Here is a 19,962-nt window from a genome sequence, read left to right as displayed (position 1 = left end):
CTTTGCAGCATCCTGAAAGAAGACGTGTTCTGGACACCTGAATGTCCAAAACCTTCCTGAAAATGTAATATTTCTATCGCAGTGAAAACATAAAACTAACTTACAATCATCTCCAGAGCTTTTAGAAGTTAGTGTGTGTGTGTGAGTGTGTGTGTGTGTGTGTGTGTGTGTACCTGAAGACATGAGGCCAGCAGTCGTGGTTGTGGCTGCCCATCTCCAGTCCTACGTTGAGGATGGCGTCCATACACAACACATGAGCCGTGTGGAGGAGAACTCCCTGAGGACGACCCATCTGCTCCAGACGCTGCTCCACACGCTGCTTCACTACACACACACACACACACACACACACACACACACACTTAATGGAGCTTTGGCTTGTAATGAGCTTTAATGATATGCATTATGAATAATGCATATCATTAACGTGTGTGAGTCTGATCTAGATGTATGAGAGTGGACATGAGGACGAGAGAAGAGATGTGGTCATGGCTTCCTGCAGCTTTCACTAGATGTCACTAAAGGCCTGTTTCTTACTGACGGCACCATGAAGTCTGGATAAAGTCTCTGCAGGGACCAGAGCAACCTTTTGTTTGTGGCTTTGTTGGATAGAAGAGACACAGACAGGAAAGGGCCTCGCGTTAAATAAATACAACAATGGAAGGAAAACCTCAGTTGTAATATTGCACGTCCTGCACCTGCCCTTTAATACGACTTCATTTAAACACACCAACATTCAAAATGACCTTTTAACTCAGTTATACAGCTAGGGGGGGGGGGGTTAACCCTTGTGTGTGTGTGTGTGTGTGTGTGTGTGTGTGTTATTGTTGGGAACATATCTCTTCAGTGTGTGTGCTCCGTCAGTACCTTGTGTGATGGCGTCTCCCATCTCTCCCGCCTCCTTCTCCTCCTTCTCTTCCTGCACACATGAGGCTGCAGCCATCTGGGCTAAAGCTGAGGCACAGTTGGCAGCCACACCTAAAAGCCACAACACACAAACACACACACACACACACACACACACACACACACACACGCACGCACACACAGTGTCAAGACGAGCTATTGGGTTTCACGTCCTAGAAAGTCCTTTACTTTACTTTACTTAAGTTTCCCACTCCACTGATGAGACATTTCACAGGCTGATGCACGTTATGTCTTTTTTAATTCTCCTTTGGGTGTATTTAAATTTTAACTGGCAGTAATAAGCTGCACATACCGTCTTCTCTCCACAGTCCACGTTGCACACCATGTGTTCATTCATATTCATTAGTGCTTATGTGCTGATCATTTCAAATCAGGCTTCCTGCCAGGGTGGGGATGCTGTCAGAAACGTATTTCCCTGGATGTTCTCTCCTGAAGTCTGTCTGAGCGTCCACGAGGCTCAGCTTGTTACCGGGCAGATGGGAAGTGTTCATTATGAGAAGCAGGAAGCTGAGAAAGAAGCTCAACGCTCAGCGAAACCTTCTCTGGACGAATAAAACAAATGTGTATAGTCATGTGTCCCCAGCTGTGGTCGACTCTGACGTTTTGTAGAGTTAAACGCACGGCTCAGCATATTGTTTGGAGGTTACGTTTGTTTGTTTTTCTGTTTGTCAGCAAGGTTACGGAAAAATGTCTGGAAAGGTGAAGCACGAGCCGAAGAAGAAGCTATGGAGCGGATCCGAGTCACGGGGCGGATACAGCCATTATCTTTCTTATCATAACTTGAGAAGCTGCCACTACATGTTATTGTCATTTAAAGCCTCACAAGTGCTCTGCATTATTCTGGATGTTTAGACCTCTGCTCAGGGGGAAGTGGTCTGGATCTATTCTGGAAATCACAACGTCAGATATACTAAAGTAGAACTATGAATATACAGTATCTAGGGTCATCACAACCCAGGTAATGTGGAGTCAAGGTGGACACTTCAACCTCCTCAGCATGTCTGCTGACTTCTTATACACCTGGATAACTATCAAAAACTCAAACTTAAACAACAATAAGCAGTGAAAATAAACTGAAACCACATCTTTTAACTAACTATCTTTAGTGTTCTTGCTATAATACATCTTTATTTCTGGTGACATTACACACAATAAACTGTATAATATACACTTTGCCCAAAACAGAAACTGTGTTTAATGTGTGTGTGTGCACACGGCCCTGGCGTCTCGTGCCCTTTTATGGCGATTAGCTGGACGTTTACCTGCTGATTACAGGTGCGATCTATTCTGCAGTTTAAGAACATGTCGTGGATCTGACAGAGTATTTGGATGAATGATGTCCAATACGTGGGGGAGTCGTGTCAGAGCAGGAAGCTTTGAGAGGCTGTTCAGCTGCTGAGGATACGTGCTGCACCTGGAAGCACAGACCTGCCTCTGACAATCTGACCTTTGACCTCTGTGTGTTGAGAGGAAGGAGAGCAGAGGACTCCCTGTGGGGGGGAGTGAAGCATCTCATTTTCCATGTTAACACACACACGTTTCACCCACCTAAGGCGCAGCTGAGCGCAGCAGCTTTGCGTAGGCCGTCTAAACTCAGACAGATGGTGTCTCGCTCCCTCTGGCTCTGCTCTTTGACTCCCTCGGCTCCCAGGATGAACGCGAGGCCCTTGGAGCTGCCTGCCATGCGGCCCGTCAGCGGCGTGGACAGCACATCGATCAGGTTCTTCCACACACCGGTGAGGATGAAGCGGGAGAACACCGCTCCTGATGTCAAAGAGGAGGGAGAGAATACATTTGATGAATGCTGCTGCTGTAGCTGATGTCAGAAAACATCTGGGGATCTATTTATTCTGTTGTTTTCACAGTTTATAACTTATAATAAAACAGCAATTACTTGTGATTTTGAATGAATTAAGTCATTATCTGGAGAACGTTTCACAGATTAAAGGTTTTTATAAGGATCTTAGAAAGATGTTCCCGCCTGTTCATAACTCAAAATAGTTTCTCTTCCTTCTTGTCTCTTAGGGCTTCCGTAAATATATGACACACACACACACACACACACACACACACACACACACACACACACACACACACACACACACACACACACACACACACACACACACACACACACACACACACACACAGCGCAGGTGGTGTCTGACTCATTTTCTCCACCTCGCTCTGTGCTTTTTTTTTAACCCTCTTTCCTTCCCCCTCATCGCCCTGTCCTGGTCTGGTCTGTTCTTGTCTGTTCTGTCCTGTTCTGTCCTGTTCTGTCCTGTTCTGGTCTGGTCTGTCCTGTCCTGGTCTGGTCTGTTCTGTCCTGTTCTGTCCTGTTCTGTCCTGTTCTGGTCTGGTCTGTTCTTGTCTGTTCTGTTCTGTTCTGTTCTGATCTGTCCTGTTCTGGTCTGTCCTGTTCTGGTCTGTTCTGGTCTGTTCTGGTCTGTCCTGTTCTGTCCTGTTCTGTCCTGTCCTGTTCTGGTCTGTCCTGTTCTGGTCTGTCCTGTTCTGGTCTGTTCTGGTCTGTTCTGTTCTGTTCTGTTCTGTTCTGTCCTGTTCTGTCCTGTTCTGGTCTGTCTGTTCTGTCCTGTTCTGTCCTGGTCTGGTCTGGTCTGGTCTGTCCTGTTCTAGTCTGGTCTGTTCTGGTCTGTTCTGTTCTGGTCTGTTCTTGTCTGTTCTGTTCTGGTCTGGTCTGTTCTGGTCTGTTCTGTTCTGGTCTGTTCTTGTCTGTTCTGTTCTGGTCTGTCCTGTTCTGGTCTGTTCTGGTCTGGTCTGGTCTGTCCTGTTCTAGTCTGGTCTGTTCTGGTCTGTTCTGTCCTGGTCTGGTCTGGTCTGGTCTGTTCTGGTCTGGTCTGGTCTGTCCTGTTCTAGTCTGGTCTGTTCTGGTCTGTTCTGTCCTGGTCTGGTCTGGTCTGGTCTGGTCTGTTCTGTCCTGTCTTATGCTGGTCCTGTTCTGGTCTGTTCTGTTCTGTTCTGTTCTGTTCTGTTCTGTTCTGTTCTGTTCTGTCCTGTCCTGTTCTGTCTGTCCTGTTCTGGTCTGTTCTGTTCTGTTCTGTCCTGTCCCTGTTCTGGTCTGTTCTGTCTGTTCTGTTCTGGTCTGTTCTGTTCTGTTCGGTTCTGTCTGTCCTGTTCTGGTCTGTTTCTGGTCTGTTCTGTCACTGTTCTGGTCTGTTCTGGTCTGTTCTGTCCTGTTCTGGTCTGTTCTGTCTGTTCCTGTCCTGTTCTGTCCTGTTCTGGTCTGTTCTGGTCTGTTCTGTCCTGTTGCTGGTCTGTTCTGTCTGTTCTGGTTCTGTCTGTCTGTTCTGGTCTGTTCTGGTCTGTTCTGTTCTGTCTGTTCTGTCTGTTCTGTCTGTTCTGTTCTGTTCTGTCTTTCTGTTCTGTTCTGTTCTGGTCTGTTCTGTTCTGTTCTGTCGTCTGTTCTGTCTGTCCTGTTTCTGGTCTGTTCTGGTCTGGTCTGGTCTGTTCTGTTCTGTCCTGTTCTGTCTGTCCTGTTCTGGTCTGTCTGGTCTGTCTGTCTGGTCCTGGTTTTCTGGTCTGTCCTGTTCTGGTCTGGTCTGTCTGGTCTGTTCTGGTCTGGTCTGGTCTGGTCTGTCTGGTCTCTGTTTCTGTCCTGTCTTGTCTGTTCTGTTCTGTTCTGTCCTGTCTGTCTTTCTGTTCTGTTCTGTTCTGTCCTGTTCTTTCTGTCTGTTCTGTCTGTTTCTGTTCTGTTCTGTCTGTTCTGTTCTGTGTCTGTTCTGTCCTGTCTGTTCTGGTTCTGTTCTGTTCTGTTCTGTTCTGTTTGTTGTTCTGTTCTGTTCTGTTCTGGTCTGTCTGTTCTGGTTCTGTTCCTGTCCTGTTCTGGTCTGTTCTGGTCTGTTCTGTCCTGTTCTGGTCTGTTGGTCTGTTCTGTCCTGTTCTGGTCTGTTCTGTTCTGTCTGTCCTGTTCTGTCCTGTTCTGGTCTGTTCTGGTCTGTTCTGTCCTGTTCTGGTCTGTTCTGGTCTGTTCTGTTCTGTTCTGGTCTGTTCTGTCCTGTTCTGTCCTGTTCTGGTCTGTTCTGTTCTGTTCTGTTCTGTTCTGTCCTGTTCTGGTCTGTTCTGTCCTGTTCTGTTCTGTCCTGTTCTGTTCTGTTCTGTCCTGTTCTGGTCTGTTCTGTTCTGTTCTGTCCTGTTCTGGTCTGTTCTGTCCTGTTCTGTTCTGTCCTGTTCTGTTCTGTCCTGTTCTGGTCTGTTCTGGTCTGTTCTGTTCTGTCCTGTTCTGGTCTGTCCTGTTCTGGTCTGTTCTGGTCTGTTCTGTTCTGTTCTGGTCTGTTCTGTTCTGTTCTGTTCTGTCTGTTCTGTTCTGGTCTGTTCTGGTCTGGTCTGTTCTGTCTCTTACACCAGATCAGTTGTTTGTTTGTGTTTTTTGAAATCCTTTAATATGTTAAAACATGTAATCACGTCCCCCCAACAGACCTTTCTGTCATGGACACAATCAGAAGCACGTCTGAAGAGCAGTAGGTTTGAATGTGATGACGACTGTAAGAACCTCATAAAACCCTTCAAACAATACGAGTACATGTCTCGCTGCTGCAGGTTTCTGGAGATATTGCACTAAATATATTCCACTGGAGGGTTTTGGTTGGTGTTTTATGACGGAGCAGGCAATTAAATCTTTTTCCAATGTTCCAGACCTGCAGAAGAATATAACCCCCCCCCCCCCCTGTTCATCCTTTCATCTGTTACGGCCTTGCTCATCTGTGGCCTCTAATTTAAAATAAACGTTGCGCTGCTCGTCTGAACATCCCTCTCATACTCCAATCATGAAAAGTATTTGAGGTTTGACCTGTAATGAAACACGACGGCTGACAGAAGGGAGTTAAAGGATTCTTTTCAATATCGCTCTTGACAAATCTACTAATGACACAATCCTTCCATCATAGCAATGGATGAATAATCCACTGAGTGAAACAAATTCATCCAGTCATCAAGTTTGTGATGATGAGCTGCTGACCTGCCATCACTGTGTCGCTGCCCGCCTTGTCACAGCTCAGAGGGAATTGGCTGGACGCCCTCCTGATCAGCTGACCTCCAATCGCACTGCTGCCCAGACCGTCAATATCTGAGGAGGTGGAGGAAGATAAGAATGAGGAGGAGGAGGAGAAGGAGAAGAAGAAGGAGGAGGAAGATGAGAAGGAGGAGAAGAAGGAGGAAAATGAGGAGGAGGTGGGGGACAAGGAGGAGGTGGTGGAGGAGGAGGAAGAGGAGGAGGAGATGAAGGAGGAGGAACAGGAGGAGGACGAGGAGGAGAATGAGGTGGAGGAGCAGGAGGAGGAGCAGGACGAGGAGGAAGAGCAGGAGGAGGAGGACGAGGTGGACGAGGAAGAGGACAAGGAGGATGAGGAGGAGCAGGACGAGGAGGAGGAGGAGCAGGAGGACGAGAAGGAGCAGGAGGAGGACGAGGAGGAGCAGGAGGAGGTGAAGTGAAGATAGTGGGAAAGTAATAAGAAGTTAGTCTGGTAGATAACCCTTTAATCAACAATGATCACATGAGCTCCGTGAACTCGGGTCATTTGCAGGTTTTTCACATAATTGTATTTATTATTTAATTATCTTCAAAATGTTAAAGTGACTGAAGTGGAAATTAATGTGAGAACTTTGATTTGAAGAGTTTTAAGAACTTTACTCAAATCAAGACTTAACTTTCTTCATATTCTTATTTATAAGGTTCCTTAGTCCCAATCTAATGTGGGAATATTATATTACAAGTGTGTGTGTGTGTGTGTGTGTGTGTGTGTGTGTGTGTGTGTACCTGTCAGCATTACGATGACAGGCAGCGCGTGGTCTTCTGATGAGCCCCAGTACCCGGCCTCGCCCAGCAGGTTGCGGTCCAACACCTGGTGGTAGAGCTCGTCGATCCAGGACTGAGACAGAACCACGAGGACGCCGCTGCTTTGGATCAGACGCACAAACTCCTTCTGCAAAAACACATCAAGATCTCTTCTACTCACAAAGTATGCAAATACATTTATTCTATTTCCAAGATATCTTCTCACTTCCTGTCAGACTCCTCTCCTTCTTATCTACTCTTTCTTTTCAACGTAGTCCAGAATAGAACCAATCGTGAACCACGTTGGATCCTCACCAGGCTGAGGATGGGTGCGAGTGTTCGCCGCCTGTAGTAGTCGCAGCAGCAGAGTTTGAGATTGAGCAGCAGGGCGTAGTACGACACCAGGTAGAGACCGTCTGCGTTCATCAGAGACTGACAGCTCAGAGTGTCCCCGGCCTCAAAACCTGGAGAGTAGATCCCACCTGCAGCGAGACGGAGGGTAAACACTCCTTTACATTTACATCGTCATTACACCTTTAAACAATAAAGCAACAGAAAGCCCAGGGTGGAGATGAAGAAGGTCTAGAGAGGAACACAGTGGGAGGTAAAAGGAGGGAGGGTGGGAAGAAGACAAAGAGAAGACGGGACGGAGAAAAGTAAGGAGGGAAGAAGAGGGAAAGAGAGGAGAGGAGGAGATGAGAGAGAGAGGAGAAGAGAGAAGGAGAGGAGAAAGAAAGGAGAGAGAAGAAAAGGAGAGAAGAGGGGGAAGAATGAGCGAGGACGGGAAGGAGGAGAGGGAGCGAGGGAGAGAAGATGGGGAGGAGAGGAGGGAGAGGGAGGAGATTGAAGGAGAGGCTGCAGAGCTGGGCGAGGCGGAAAGGAAAGGGAGAGAGACGAGAGAGAAGAATGGAGGAGAAGGGAAAAGGGAGGGGAGAAGATGAGAGGAGGAAGAGAGGGAAGGAGAAGAGGGGAGGAAGGAGAGGAGAGAGAGGAGGAAAAAAGGGAAGGAGAGGGGAGGAGAGGAGAGGGAGAGAAGAGAGAGAAGATGAGAGGAGAAGAGAGGGAAGGAGAGGGGAGGAGAGGAGAGGAAGGAGAGGAGAGGAGAGGAGAGAGAGGGAAGGAAAAGAGAGGAGAGGAGAAGAGATGGAAGGAGAGGGGAGGAGAGGAGAGGAGAGGGAAGGAGATGAGAGGAAAAGAGATGGAAGGAGAGGGGAGGAGAGGAGAGGAGAGAGAGGGAAGGAGAAGAGAGGAGAGGAGAAGAAATGGAAGGAGAGGGGAGGAGAGGAGAGGAGAGAGAGGGAAGGAGAAGAGAGGAGAGGAGAAGAGATGGAAGGAGAGGGGAGGAGAGGAGAGAGAGGGAAGGAGAAGAGAGGAGAGGAGAAGAGATGGAAGGAGAGGGGAGGAGAGGAGAGGGAAGGAGAGGAGAGGAGAGGAGAGGGAAGGAGAGGAGAGGAGAGGAGAGGGAAGGAGAGGAGAGGAGAGGGAAGGAGAGGAGAGGAGAGGAGAGGGAAGGAGAGGAGAAGAGAGGGAAGGAGAGGAGAAGAAAGGGAAGGAGAGGGGAGGAGAGGAGAGAAGATGAGAGGAGAAGAGAGGGAAGGAGAGGGGAGGAGAGGAGAGAGAGGGAAGGAGAGGGGAGGAGAGGAGAGGAGAAGAGATGGAAGGAGAGGAAAGGAGAGGAGAGGAGAGGAGAGGGAGAAGGAGAGGGAGAAGAAAGGAAGGAGAGGAGAGGAGAGAGGAGAGAAGAGAGGGGAGAAGATGAGAGGAGAAGAGAGGAAGGAGAGGGGAGGGAGAGGGAGGAGAAGAAGAGGAGGGAGAGAGGGAAGGAGAAGAGAGGAGAGGAGAAGAGATGGAAGGAGAGGGGAGGAGAGGAGAGGGAAGGAGAGGAGAGGAGAGGAGAGGGAAGGAGAGGAGAGGAGAGGGAAGGAGAGGAGAGAAGAAAGGGAAGGAGAGGGGAGGAGAGGAGAGGAGAGGAGAGAGAGGGAAGGAGAGGGGAGGAGGGAGAGAGAGGAGAAGATGGAAAGGAGAGGGAGGAGAGGGAGAGGAGAAGAGATGGAAGGAGAGGGAGGAGAGGAGAGGAGAGGAGAGGAAGGAGAGGAGAAGAGGAGGAAGGGAAGGAGAGGAGAGGAGAGGAGAGAAGATGAGAGGAGAAGAGAGGGAAGGAGAGGGGAGGGGAGGAGAGGAGAGGAGAGGAGAGAGAGGGGAAGGAGAAGAGAGGAGAGGAGAAGAGAGGGAAGGAGAGGGGAGGAGAGGAGAGGAGAAGAGAGGGAAGGAGAGGAAAGGAGAGGAGAGGAGAGGAGAGGGAAGGAGAGGAGAAGAAAGGGAAGGAGAGGAGAGGAGAGGAGAGAAGATGAGAGGAGAAGAGAGGGAAGGAGAGGGGAGGAGAGAGAGAGAGGAGAGGGAAGGAGAGGAGAGGGTGTGAGACAGACTGGGTGTGAGACAGACTGAGTGTGAGACAGACTGAGTGTGAGACAGACTGGGTGTGAGACAGACTGAGTGTGAGACAGACTGAGTGTGAGACAGACAGAGTGTGAGACAGACAGAGTGTGAGACAGACAGAGTGTGAGACAGACTGGGTGTGAGACAGGGAGATGTAATCTGTTAGCTCAGGATAAATCAGCTGTTTTAATCACAAACTCACTCTGGGGATTTGCAGCCTCGACCAGATTCATTAAGTCACCTAAGCGTGTAGTTTAATGTGATTCCTAATGTACAACCTCCCAGCAGGCTCATTACTTTCACAGATGCATTATGGGACATGTCTCAAGGCAAAACGTTTAATTAAACTGCTCTTTAAGTGAATATAGAGAAGCTACAGTATATACATTCAGACTGTGTTCAAAAAGAAACTTCTTGTAAATGTACTTAGTTACATCTCCCCACATTGAACCCCCTCCCTCTCTCACCAGCCTGCAATCCGGAGCAGAAGGTGGAGGAGAAGTTCTGCAGAGACGTGTCCACTTCCGCGGCGGTGGCCAAACCCAGCAGCCGGGGCAGCAGCGCCGCCAGCGACTGCACGAACAGCCGGGCGCTCTGCTGGTCGGCCTCCTGGTTGCGCAGCAGTTTGAGGGACAGGGCGGCCGTGCGCAGGGAGCGGTGGCCCGGGCAGTCGCGGGGGGTCTGCTGGTCCTCGTCCGCCAGCGAGACGTTATCGGAGCCGATGTCAGACACGTCGGAGCGGCCCGAGTCTTTTTCCGCAGCCATGGAGTACTGGTCACACGAGTCGAACTCTGTCCGCGACAAGTCCTGCTCCTCCATACTGATGGACAACAGGTATGGTTAAGGTTTAGGAAAGAGCGAACACGCTTCACCCCTTCCACCACCTCGACCACATAAAGAACACACTCCTTCTTGCATTGAGGAGTGACACACACACACACACACACACACACACACACACACACACACACACACACACACACACACACACACACACCTGAAGTTGCTCTCGCTGTACCGTGAGCCTGTCCCGTGGTGTGGCCTGTTCCTGGACTCCACAGACAGGAAGTTGGTGATGTCGGGGTAGACGAGGCCGTGACTCCGCTGCACCACATCTGGAGGAACCACAGCTCCTCTCTCTCCTCCTGCTCTTTCCTTCTCTCCTCTTCCGTCCACCTCCCTTGTACCTCCTCCCTCCTCCCGTTGGCAGTCCTGGTTCGCCCCGAGGCTCGGCTCACGATTGATCCCATCCTGGCTGCCACAGGACGAGGGCGAGGGCAGGTGTGCGTCCTCCTCACACTCCTCAGGAGTGGTGTGGCACAGACCCACACCGGGCTCCTCCACCTCCAGATCCAAGGTGGTTTGTCCCGTTTCAGTGGTGATGCTGATGCTAATGTCCGGGCTGCGCTCGGTGGGGGCCACGTTGGAGGAAGAGGAGTTGGGGTCCCAAGGAGCCTGCTCAGAGGCCAGGATGTGTCTCTGCCACCTGAAGTCCGCCTCATTGATCTCCATGGACTCACGCGTCGACTCCGTCCCTTCTTTCAGATCGTCAAGTCGTCTGAGGAGCAGCCGAGCCTGAGAAACAGTTTAACACTTACTGACAGAACAACTCGCTTTCAGTGAGTAAAGGACTCCATGTTTGTTTTAACCATCTGACTGGAAGGTCCTGTAACTTCATTGGTGGTCGAGTGGTCTAGCCTTCCAAACAAAACACTAGAAGGTCTGAAGTTCAATACCAGGCTGCCATCATTGTACCCCTGAGCAAGGTACTTAACCCTAAGCTGCTCCAGGGAGACTGTCCCTGTACTTAGTTCACTGTCGCTCTGGATAAGATCGTCTGCTGAATGACCTGTGATGTAATGTAATGAATCAAGTTGGACTGTCTGAAGTGTGGCTGTATGAGATACATATCCACAGATACACAATATTAATTTAATATATATCGACTTCTGGCTAGAATACGTTTTGCTGGCGGCTCCGTCCACACATACGACCCCAGTTCAAAACATCCAATCTATGTGTCATATAATGTTTGTCTCAGCAGCGTACCTGCTCAGACTGGATGCCGTGTCCCTTTGACAGTTCATCCAGCGCCCCGAGCAGAGCGCAGGCACAGGAGACCGAAGAGTAGCACGCCTCAATGCCTCCCTTCATACAGGCCTCCGTCATCCCGTCCATCACTCTTCAGAAGCAGAAAACACACAAACATACTTCAAACTTTAACATAACTGTAAAAATCAGTGAGGATTTAAATTGGCGAACGCCTTACAACAAGTAAAGACCAGAGAGAGGAGTCACTAACAGTTTCAGCAGGTCCAGGTGGGACTTCCTCTTTGAGAAGGATCGTTTCCTGGTTTCAGGCTCAGCCACGCACGGACCGGCCAGGTCGTACAGCCGCTGGGGACTCCCCAGAATCTAACACACACACACACGAACACACACACAGAAATAGATTGGAACATCATTAATGACTTACTTATACTTTAGTGAAGTGGAAAGGAAATCAATGGCTGCCTGAAGGTAGAAAATCTGTGCGTTGCTCCTCTTACCTCCTTCATGATGCGGATGGCCTCGGTGCGGTGCTGAGGAGGTGGGTACAGCAGGATTCTGTGGTAGAGTGACTGCAACACGGGCTTCATGGACTCCACGCAGCTCACCAGACGCACAAGCTCTGCGGCGATGTAACACACAGTCCGCACCACCGGTGCAATCCTGGCAGGGGCGCTGGAGGAACAGCCGGATCCTCTGCCTTGATCGGACACCGCTCCACCGAAGGAGTCCGCCTCCTGGTGGCTGATTCCTGCCAGAGGAAAACAAGGAGAGGGTGTGAAGCGGAACCACTAAATCATGTTGAGTAACAACTTCACATTTAGAACCAGAAATAAAATCAGTAGGCCTGAGCCAGAACAACCTGAACACAACTTCACCCTTCATTATCTGTAAAGTGGAATAAAAAGGTCTCCTTCTAAAGGAGTTTTCCACATATTTTTAATTATATGTAATATATATATTACATATATATAATATATAATAGATGATGATAATAAGATATATCAATCAAATTTATGGTAGAGAGCCCAATATATACATAATAGATATAGATAGAGACAGAGAGATATAGAGAGAGAGAAAGAGAGGACAGAGAGAAGAGATAAGAGAGAGAGGACAGAGAAGAGAGAGAGAGAGGAGAGAGAGAGAGGAAGAAGAGAGGAGGGAGAGAGAGAGGAAGAGAGAGAGATGAGAGAGAGAGAGGAGGAGAGAGAGAGAGAGAGGGAGGAAGGAGAGGAGAGAGAGAGAGAGAGAGAGAAGAGATAGAGAGAGAGAGAGAGAGAGAGAGGAGAGAGGAGAGGGAGAGAGATAGAAGAGAGGGGAAGAGAGAAGAGAGAGGGGGAAGAGAGAGTAGATAGGACAAGAGAGAGAGATAGAGGAAAAAAGAGAGATTAGATAGATAGATGTAATATATATATAGAGAGAGGGGGAAGAGATAGATATTACTTGTAAGATATATATATATATTACAAATATATATATATATATTACAAATATATATATATATTACATATATATGGATATATAAATAGTATATATAGAAGATATATATCTATAATATGTAAGAGAGATATATTAATATGGTAAATATTATAGATATTATTATATGTTATATATATATATATATAATATAATATATATATGTAATATATTACATATATAATATGTAATATATATATATATATAATATATATAAATATATAGTAAGATAAAATATATATTATCTATAATATATATATAATATATACATATATAATACTATATATATATATTACATATATAATATATATAATTACACATATAAAATATATATATTTGTAATATATATTATATATTGTAATATTATATATATATATATATAATTTGTTAATATTATATATATATATTTGATAATATATATATTATAATATAGTCTTGTTTCCCAAGCTCTAGATTTTTCAAGAGGAAAAAACATCGCTTTCTGATATATTTTGCTCAACATGGATACAGACTGTAAACCTGTTTTATTGTTTAATCTCTAAATCAGGTAATAAACCTGCAGTTACAACATTGCTGACATGAGACTTTGTAAATGCAAACACTTATCTCTACAAACTTTGACATGGCTCTGAGGGGATACCAGGCTGGCCAATCAGTACACTTGTTAACAATTTAACATTTAACACAAACTTTAAACTGTAAATGTGTTTCTTGCAGGATGTCTGGAGTACGAGCTCCTCAGTTTCAGTCCAACTGACTCAAACAAGTCATTGCGTTTTTGTATAATGATAAAATGTAAGTGTTGTTACCAAGACTGAGTCTATCTGACAGACGGTCTGGCGCCCCCATGTAGCCGTGGTGGGAAGTGATGGTTTTGTCGTTGACAGGATTGCCCATGATCGCCACAAGGGACGGACACAGCTGCTTCCTGGGGTGAGGGTGAAGATTGTTTTTAGGATCATGAATACATTAGAGTACAGTTACAATAATTTACTGATGAGTTGAAGGAAGAAAAATAAATAATTAAAAAAGGAAGCATAACATAAAACTGATATCCAATATTTCTAAAACAATGATTAGCTGGCCAAAATGAGAAAACAATCTCACGTGAAGCATCTTCTAAACATTTAAATTAAATTACCATTTCATATAAGATTATTACCATACGAGGTCAGTGAACCCTCTGGACAGGTGCATTGTGGGAGGACAGCTGCTGAGCATGGAGAGGATGCACTCCAGGTAGAGGAGCTGCAGGAGCTGGTTGTCACTGGAGGGGGAAGTGCAGTGATTCATATCACACTTCAGACTCAGGTTTACATTAAGGCTGCAACTAATCATTATTTTCAATAAACTATTTTTAGCCATAATCCTGAATCTGCTGCTGGACTGACGTGCATGTATGCAGATGACAGTGTCATATGATGCAGCTGTGTCCTACGTCAAGTTTATTAAGAGTTTTAAAAATGAAGGATGTGTCATGTGTTAAATGCCTGTTGCTTCGCCTCCTTGTCTAAGATGCGAGTAGAGGAGGCGAGGAAAGGAATCAAGGATGTACAAAACGAGAAATGAGAAGAGCCCGATGCTACGTCAAGTAATACAGAGAAACTGCAGCGTTACCTGTCCACTGACTCCAGTTTTTCACAGAAAACTGTCAGAACTGTCACCACATCTTCACACAGAGCCTGGCTGGTAGGAGAAATATCTGCAAACACACACACACACACACACACACACACACACACACACACACACACACACACACACACACACACACACACACACACCACAAGTGAATTCACGGCATCTACTTTATCTTTATTCAATATGCACATAAAGTGATAAAAACTTACTCTCCCTTGTGTCTCACATCCTTATTTTGTTGTAATAAATAAAATAAAACCATCTCTGTGTTTGTCTTCATGCTGACGGAGAACTCCATCTAAACTGTCTGTGTGTGTTTGACGCTGAGCAAGTCTCCCTGTGAAGGTGTTTCTTACTACCTGCAGACTGGTGATTACAAGGGCTTTATAACGGCTATAAAACAGGACTAAAGGTCCACAGACACGACAGTAGCAGATCTATGAAGCTTTAACGCTCACATGAGAAAACAACACACAGTTTGTCCTTAAAGGAAAGAGCATTCACCCTCTGTATGGTGTTAAACATCACCTCCACAATGTCAACGCTTAGTGCAGTACGCTTAAGGCAGTCCAAACTTCACCAGATGTTTCTCATAAATAGTTCAAATAAGCATATTTCCCAAAATGTTGACGTATTCCTTTAACATTTGTGTTGACAGTCACTGAGGTCAGTTAGTGATGTACTGGACTGCATCAGATTCAGAGGTTGTTCTAATGTTGTGTGTGTGTGAACCTGAGAAACACACAACCTTTACCTGTGACCTCCATATTAAACATATAACTCAATCTACACATCTCCGACAACAAGAAAGTAGAATTTGTGGCAGAGCTGTTGAGTTGTATAGATTGTACGGACGTACAATGATTATATAATAGAGGTGGTCAAAGCTGTACCTCTTCTATGCAGCGGCGGTGGAGTCAACCTCGTCTCCATCTGCACCCTGTGGGGAGCACACAGCAGTACTGAGAGTGTGTCAACACACATGTGCTGGTGTGTGACACAGAGTTAGTGTGTGTGACTGAGAGTTAGTGTGTGTGACACAGAGTTAGTGGGTGTGACAGAGAGTTAGTATGTGTGACTGAGAGAGTTAGTGTGTGTGACTGAGAGTTAGTGTGTGTGACACAGAGTTAGTGTGTGTGACCTGAGAGTTAGTGTGTGTGACAGAGAGTTAGTGTGTGTGACTGAGAGTTAGTGTGTGTGACTGAGAGTTAGTGTGTGACAGAGAGTTAGTGTGTGTGACAGAGAGTTAGTGTGTGTGGACAGAGAGTTAGTATGTGTGACTGAGAGAGTTAGTGTGTGTGACAGAGAGAGTTAGTGTGTGTGACTGAGAGTTAGTGGTGTGTGACAGAGAGAGTTAGTGTGTGTGACACATAGTTAGTGTGTGTGACTGAGAGTTAGTGTGTGTGACACAGAGTTAGTGTGTGTGACAGAGAGTTAGTGTGTGTGACAGAGAGTTAGTGTGTGTGACAGAGAGTTAGTGTGTGTGACACAGAGTTAGTGTGTGTGACAGAGAGTTAGTGTGTGTGACTGAGAGTTAGTGTGTGTGACTGAGAGTTAGTGTGTGTGACTGAGAGTTAGTGTGTGTGACAGAGAGTTAGTGTGTGTGACAGAGAGTTAGTGTGTGTGTGACTGAGAGTAGGTTGTGACATGAGTAGTTAGTGTGTGACTGAGAGTTAGTGTGTGTGACTGAGAAGTTTAGTGGTGTGTGACTGAGAGTTAGTGTGTGTGACTGAGAGTTAGTTAGTGTGTGGAAGGAGAGTTAGTGTGTGGTGACCAGAGGAGTTAGTGTGTGTGATGCGAGAGTTGTTTAGTGTGTGTTGACATGAGAGTTAGTGTGTGTGACTTGAAGAGTTAAGTTAGTGTGTGACAGGGAGAGTTAGTGTGTGTGACATGAGAGTTAGTGGTGTATGTGACTGAGAGATTTAAGTGTGTGTGACATGAGAGTTAGTGTTGTGTGACTGAGAGTGAGTGATGTGTTGACTGAGAGAGTTTAGTGTGTGTGACTGAGAGTTAGTGTGTGTGTTTGAGAGTTAGTGTTGTTGTGACGAGAGAGTTCGTGTGTGTGACAGAGGATGAGTTAGTGTGTGTGACTGAGAGTTAGTGTGTGTGACTGAGAGAGTTAGTGTGTGTGACTGAGAGTTAGTGTGTGTGACTGAGAGTTAGTGTGTGTGACTGAGAGAGTTAGTGTGTGTGACTGAGAGAGTTAGTGTGTGTGACAGAGAGTTAGTGTGTGTGACTGAGAGTTAGTGTGTGTGACTGAGAGTTAGTGTGTGTGACTGAGAGTTAGTGTGTGTGACTGAGAGTTAGTGTGTGTGACTGAGAGTTAGTGTGTGTGACTGAGAGTTAGTGTGTGTGACTGAGAGTTAGTGTGTGTGACAGAGAGTTAGTGTGTGTGACTGAGAGTTAGTGTGTGTGACTGAGAGTTAGTGTGTGTGACAGAGAGTTAGTGTGTGTGACAGTTTGAGTCGTCTATCTACAGTATAAGTATAAGTGTGTTTCTGATTGTTTGTGTAAATATTAGTCGTACGTTAAATATTTATTTTGCAGTATACTGTGATACAATCTTTTTTAAATATTCTTCCTTGTTATTGCTGCAGACAATTTTAATTAATTTAAGGATCATTTATGATAATATAAAAACAGACAAAAACAACAAATCTTCCCATTTCAGAAGCTGGAAAACAGATAAATATATGTTGTGTGTAACTTCTGTTGTGTGTTTTGTGAGAGTGCGACCTCTTGTCTGTGTCGCAGCTGCAGCGTCAGGTCTCCCAGGATCTGGCTCAGTGTGGCTCGGACCGCCGTGTTGATGCTGCGCTGGTGACAGCTGGACACATAAGTCTTGATACACACCTAAACACACACACACACCTGTCAGTGTAGGTAGGTTTCCATGGCGTCACAGGTTACCATGATTACCAGACTAGTGAGCAGTTAGTCACACACACACACACACACACACACACACACACACACACACACACACACACACACACACATTGCATCTCTTTAGCTTTGGGAGGGAACATAGTGTTGGTGCAGAGTTAAAACAAAGTCTGAAAGGGAAGAGTTACAGAGTATTTCAGCAATAAATGTGATTTATTTCACCAATTATTATTTCACTAATTAGCAAAGCTCTGCTCAAACCTCTGAACATCTATCAGGCCCGCTCTCATGCAGAGCTGCAAACAAAGAGCGTCTCTGCTAATTACAAAAGGTCTCCGCAGCCTCTGGGGAGTTTTCCACCACCTGTGTCTAATCAATGACAGATCAATACATCCTACATCATCAGGCCTTCCAGACACAGTGAGTACGCAGGTGTTCTTCACGCTGCTCGAGGTGGTGCAGGCTGGAAGAGCCTTAAACTTGTATTCTCACTAACATCCAGCAGGAGGCTCCACTGGCTGCAAAGACTCCAATTGTATAGAAGTCTATAAGAAAATGACGCTGCTTCTCACTGGAGTTATTACCTCAGAAACATAAGTTTATGGTTTCAATCTCTAGTTTCAAGTCTTCTTCAACACAACATGATGTTCATTTAGTAAATGATGTTCCCAATCACAGCAAAGTAGAAGATAAAGCAGTGTGTGCTTTAGGGCGGGGCTACCTTGTGATTGACAGGATGCTACCACGTTGTCCGTGTTTGGCAGCTCATTAAAGTTAATTGTAATATTTTGGGCGCCTTGTTTGGCTGCACTCTGCTCCACCCTCTCGTGTCACTTCTGGTTTCAAAAAGCCAAGATGACGACGGACAAAATGCCAAACTCAAGGCTTCAAAACTGTATACCACCAACCAGGGTGAGGTAATGCTGACTACGTCCACTTCATATATTCAATCTATGATTACAGACCAGTTTAAGGAGGTATCACGTAAAAAGTTGCAGAACGCAGTTAAGTTCCGGCGACAGGAATCATCTCCGAGGGTGTAAATTAATTTTCATGTGATGGTATTAAAGGTTAAGTATTTACTTCCAGCTCCTGGTGGTTGAAACTGCCAGAACTGAGCTGTTTGTGTGGGACGTTACTGATAATGGAGTGGTGCTGACAGCCTCTCCAGCCACCCTGAGTTATGACCCAACACACACACACACACACACACACACACACACACACACCACACACACACACACACACACACACACACACACACACACACACACACACACACACACCACACACACACACACACACACACACACACACACACACACACACACACACACACACACACACACACACACACACACACACACACACACACACACACACACACACACACACACCAGATGGCCGGCCCTGGCAGCACGGAGCCCGTTAACACAACATGTCGACCAGGTTTTTATGAGCTGTTAATGGACGTCAAACATGCAGGAGCTGCAGCTGCTGAGGGAAGTGATGCTCCAGGAAAACACTACAGACAACACCGCAGTTTACAAAACAATATTTAAATTTTGGCATTTGGGTTTATGTTCAGAGGTAACAGGGGTGGCTGGTTGTTGAACGTGCTCCTGCAGCTGGATCTGCTTCTCCTCTGTTGATCCTTGTGATCAGAAGCGAAAGGTTTCAACACAACAGAGTTAAAAACACAAGTCTAGAGAGTTGTTGTGCAAAGTAACAATTGTACATTGAACAAAAAGACCAACAAAGATTATTCTGCAGGAGTGATTTGAATTTTTTTTTAACTTTTTTGCCATGGCTCTGCATCTGCTGAGGAAGGTACTAACTCATAGAGCCGCCTCTCAAGCCGACGTGGGGAGTATTAGAAACTGAAAACCGGAGAATTCCTTAATTCCTTCAGGAATCTAAAATATTAATTTATGCATATTGCTGAAGCAAAAAGAAAGTCTCTGTTTGTTGCTACATTTAAAATCCCAAAGTGATGATGAAGCTGCGGTCCTACCTCAGAAATCCGCAGGATGGAGTCTCCATTAATGTCAAAGTTTGGTGAGTAGGTGATACACAGCAGCACCTGCAGGAGACACACACACACACACACACACACACACACACACACACACACACACACACACACACACACACACACACACACACACACACACACACACACACACACACACACACACACACACACACACACAGTGTTGTACTTTCTGAGAGAGAGCTATAGAACTAATCCTTTATAATATAATACAAACATACCTTCATGACCTCCACCTGCAGGTCTTCATGCAGGGACGGGGTGACTCTGATGGCCTCCAACATCTGGCTGAGCAGCTGCTTCTCCAGGACCTCCACCTCCACGCCGACTCCACCCACAAACCTGTCCTCACACAGGAGCTTCTAAACGGACACAGAGGGAAGAGAGCTTCAAGAAGCTGCTGCTGCACGTCAACACACCGTGACTGAAGCAATACTTACAGTCACTGCAGAACTGTGGTTTATTCTCTGAACAGATTCAATGTAGAATCACATATTTCCATGTTAAGAACAATTAAAGGAAGAACAAGGAGAACATAAAAAGGTTGGAAGAGTCACAATCTTTGCAGTTCTGCGGAGTGTTGCAGTACCTGCATGCCGGTCAGCGCCGTCTGTCCCAGTTTGGTGTTTTTAGACTCCAGAGCCATCTGTAGAGGCAGCAGACAACGCTCTCTGGAAGCACACGCACACGCACACACGCA

General features: G+C 46.2%; 1 protein-coding gene across 5 annotated transcripts in view; it reads right to left on the bottom strand.

The window, feature by feature from the left end:
* The window catches only part of arfgef3 (ARFGEF family member 3), a 44,313-nt gene that overhangs the window by 16,765 nt on the left and 7,586 nt on the right, over positions 1 to 19,962 (bottom strand). For 2 of the 5 annotated variants that reach the window (XM_029449268.1, XM_029449269.1), the window contains exons 1-15: positions 15,217 to 15,340; positions 14,300 to 14,384; positions 13,845 to 13,949; positions 13,492 to 13,610; positions 11,704 to 11,954; positions 11,457 to 11,569; positions 11,204 to 11,336; positions 10,152 to 10,729; positions 9,622 to 9,974; positions 7,034 to 7,200; positions 6,701 to 6,866; positions 5,903 to 6,010; positions 2,476 to 2,691; positions 868 to 978; positions 174 to 324 (exon numbers count right to left, since the gene is read on the bottom strand). In XM_029449268.1, coding sequence (XP_029305128.1) covers positions 174 to 324; positions 868 to 978; positions 2,476 to 2,691; positions 5,903 to 6,010; positions 6,701 to 6,866; positions 7,034 to 7,200; positions 9,622 to 9,974; positions 10,152 to 10,729; positions 11,204 to 11,336; positions 11,457 to 11,569; positions 11,704 to 11,954; positions 13,492 to 13,610; positions 13,845 to 13,949; positions 14,300 to 14,384; positions 15,217 to 15,307 — 2,747 coding nt within the window. In that variant the 5' untranslated portion in view covers positions 15,308 to 15,340. Of the gene's footprint in view, positions 1 to 173; positions 325 to 867; positions 979 to 2,475; positions 2,692 to 5,902; positions 6,011 to 6,700; positions 6,867 to 7,033; positions 7,201 to 9,621; positions 9,975 to 10,151; positions 10,730 to 11,203; positions 11,337 to 11,456; positions 11,570 to 11,703; positions 11,955 to 13,491; positions 13,611 to 13,823; positions 13,950 to 14,299; positions 14,385 to 15,216; positions 15,341 to 17,006; positions 17,269 to 19,223; positions 19,293 to 19,483; positions 19,625 to 19,851; positions 19,934 to 19,962 lie in introns of those variants that run through there. The other 3 variants (XM_029449272.1, XM_029449270.1, XM_029449271.1) reach the window with 3 other exon arrangements.

This window comes from Cottoperca gobio, chromosome 15 (assembly GCF_900634415.1).
Source record: "Cottoperca gobio chromosome 15, fCotGob3.1, whole genome shotgun sequence".
Lineage (NCBI taxonomy): Eukaryota > Metazoa > Chordata > Actinopteri > Perciformes > Bovichtidae > Cottoperca > Cottoperca gobio.
This window is presented reverse-complemented; position numbering and strand designations above follow the sequence as displayed.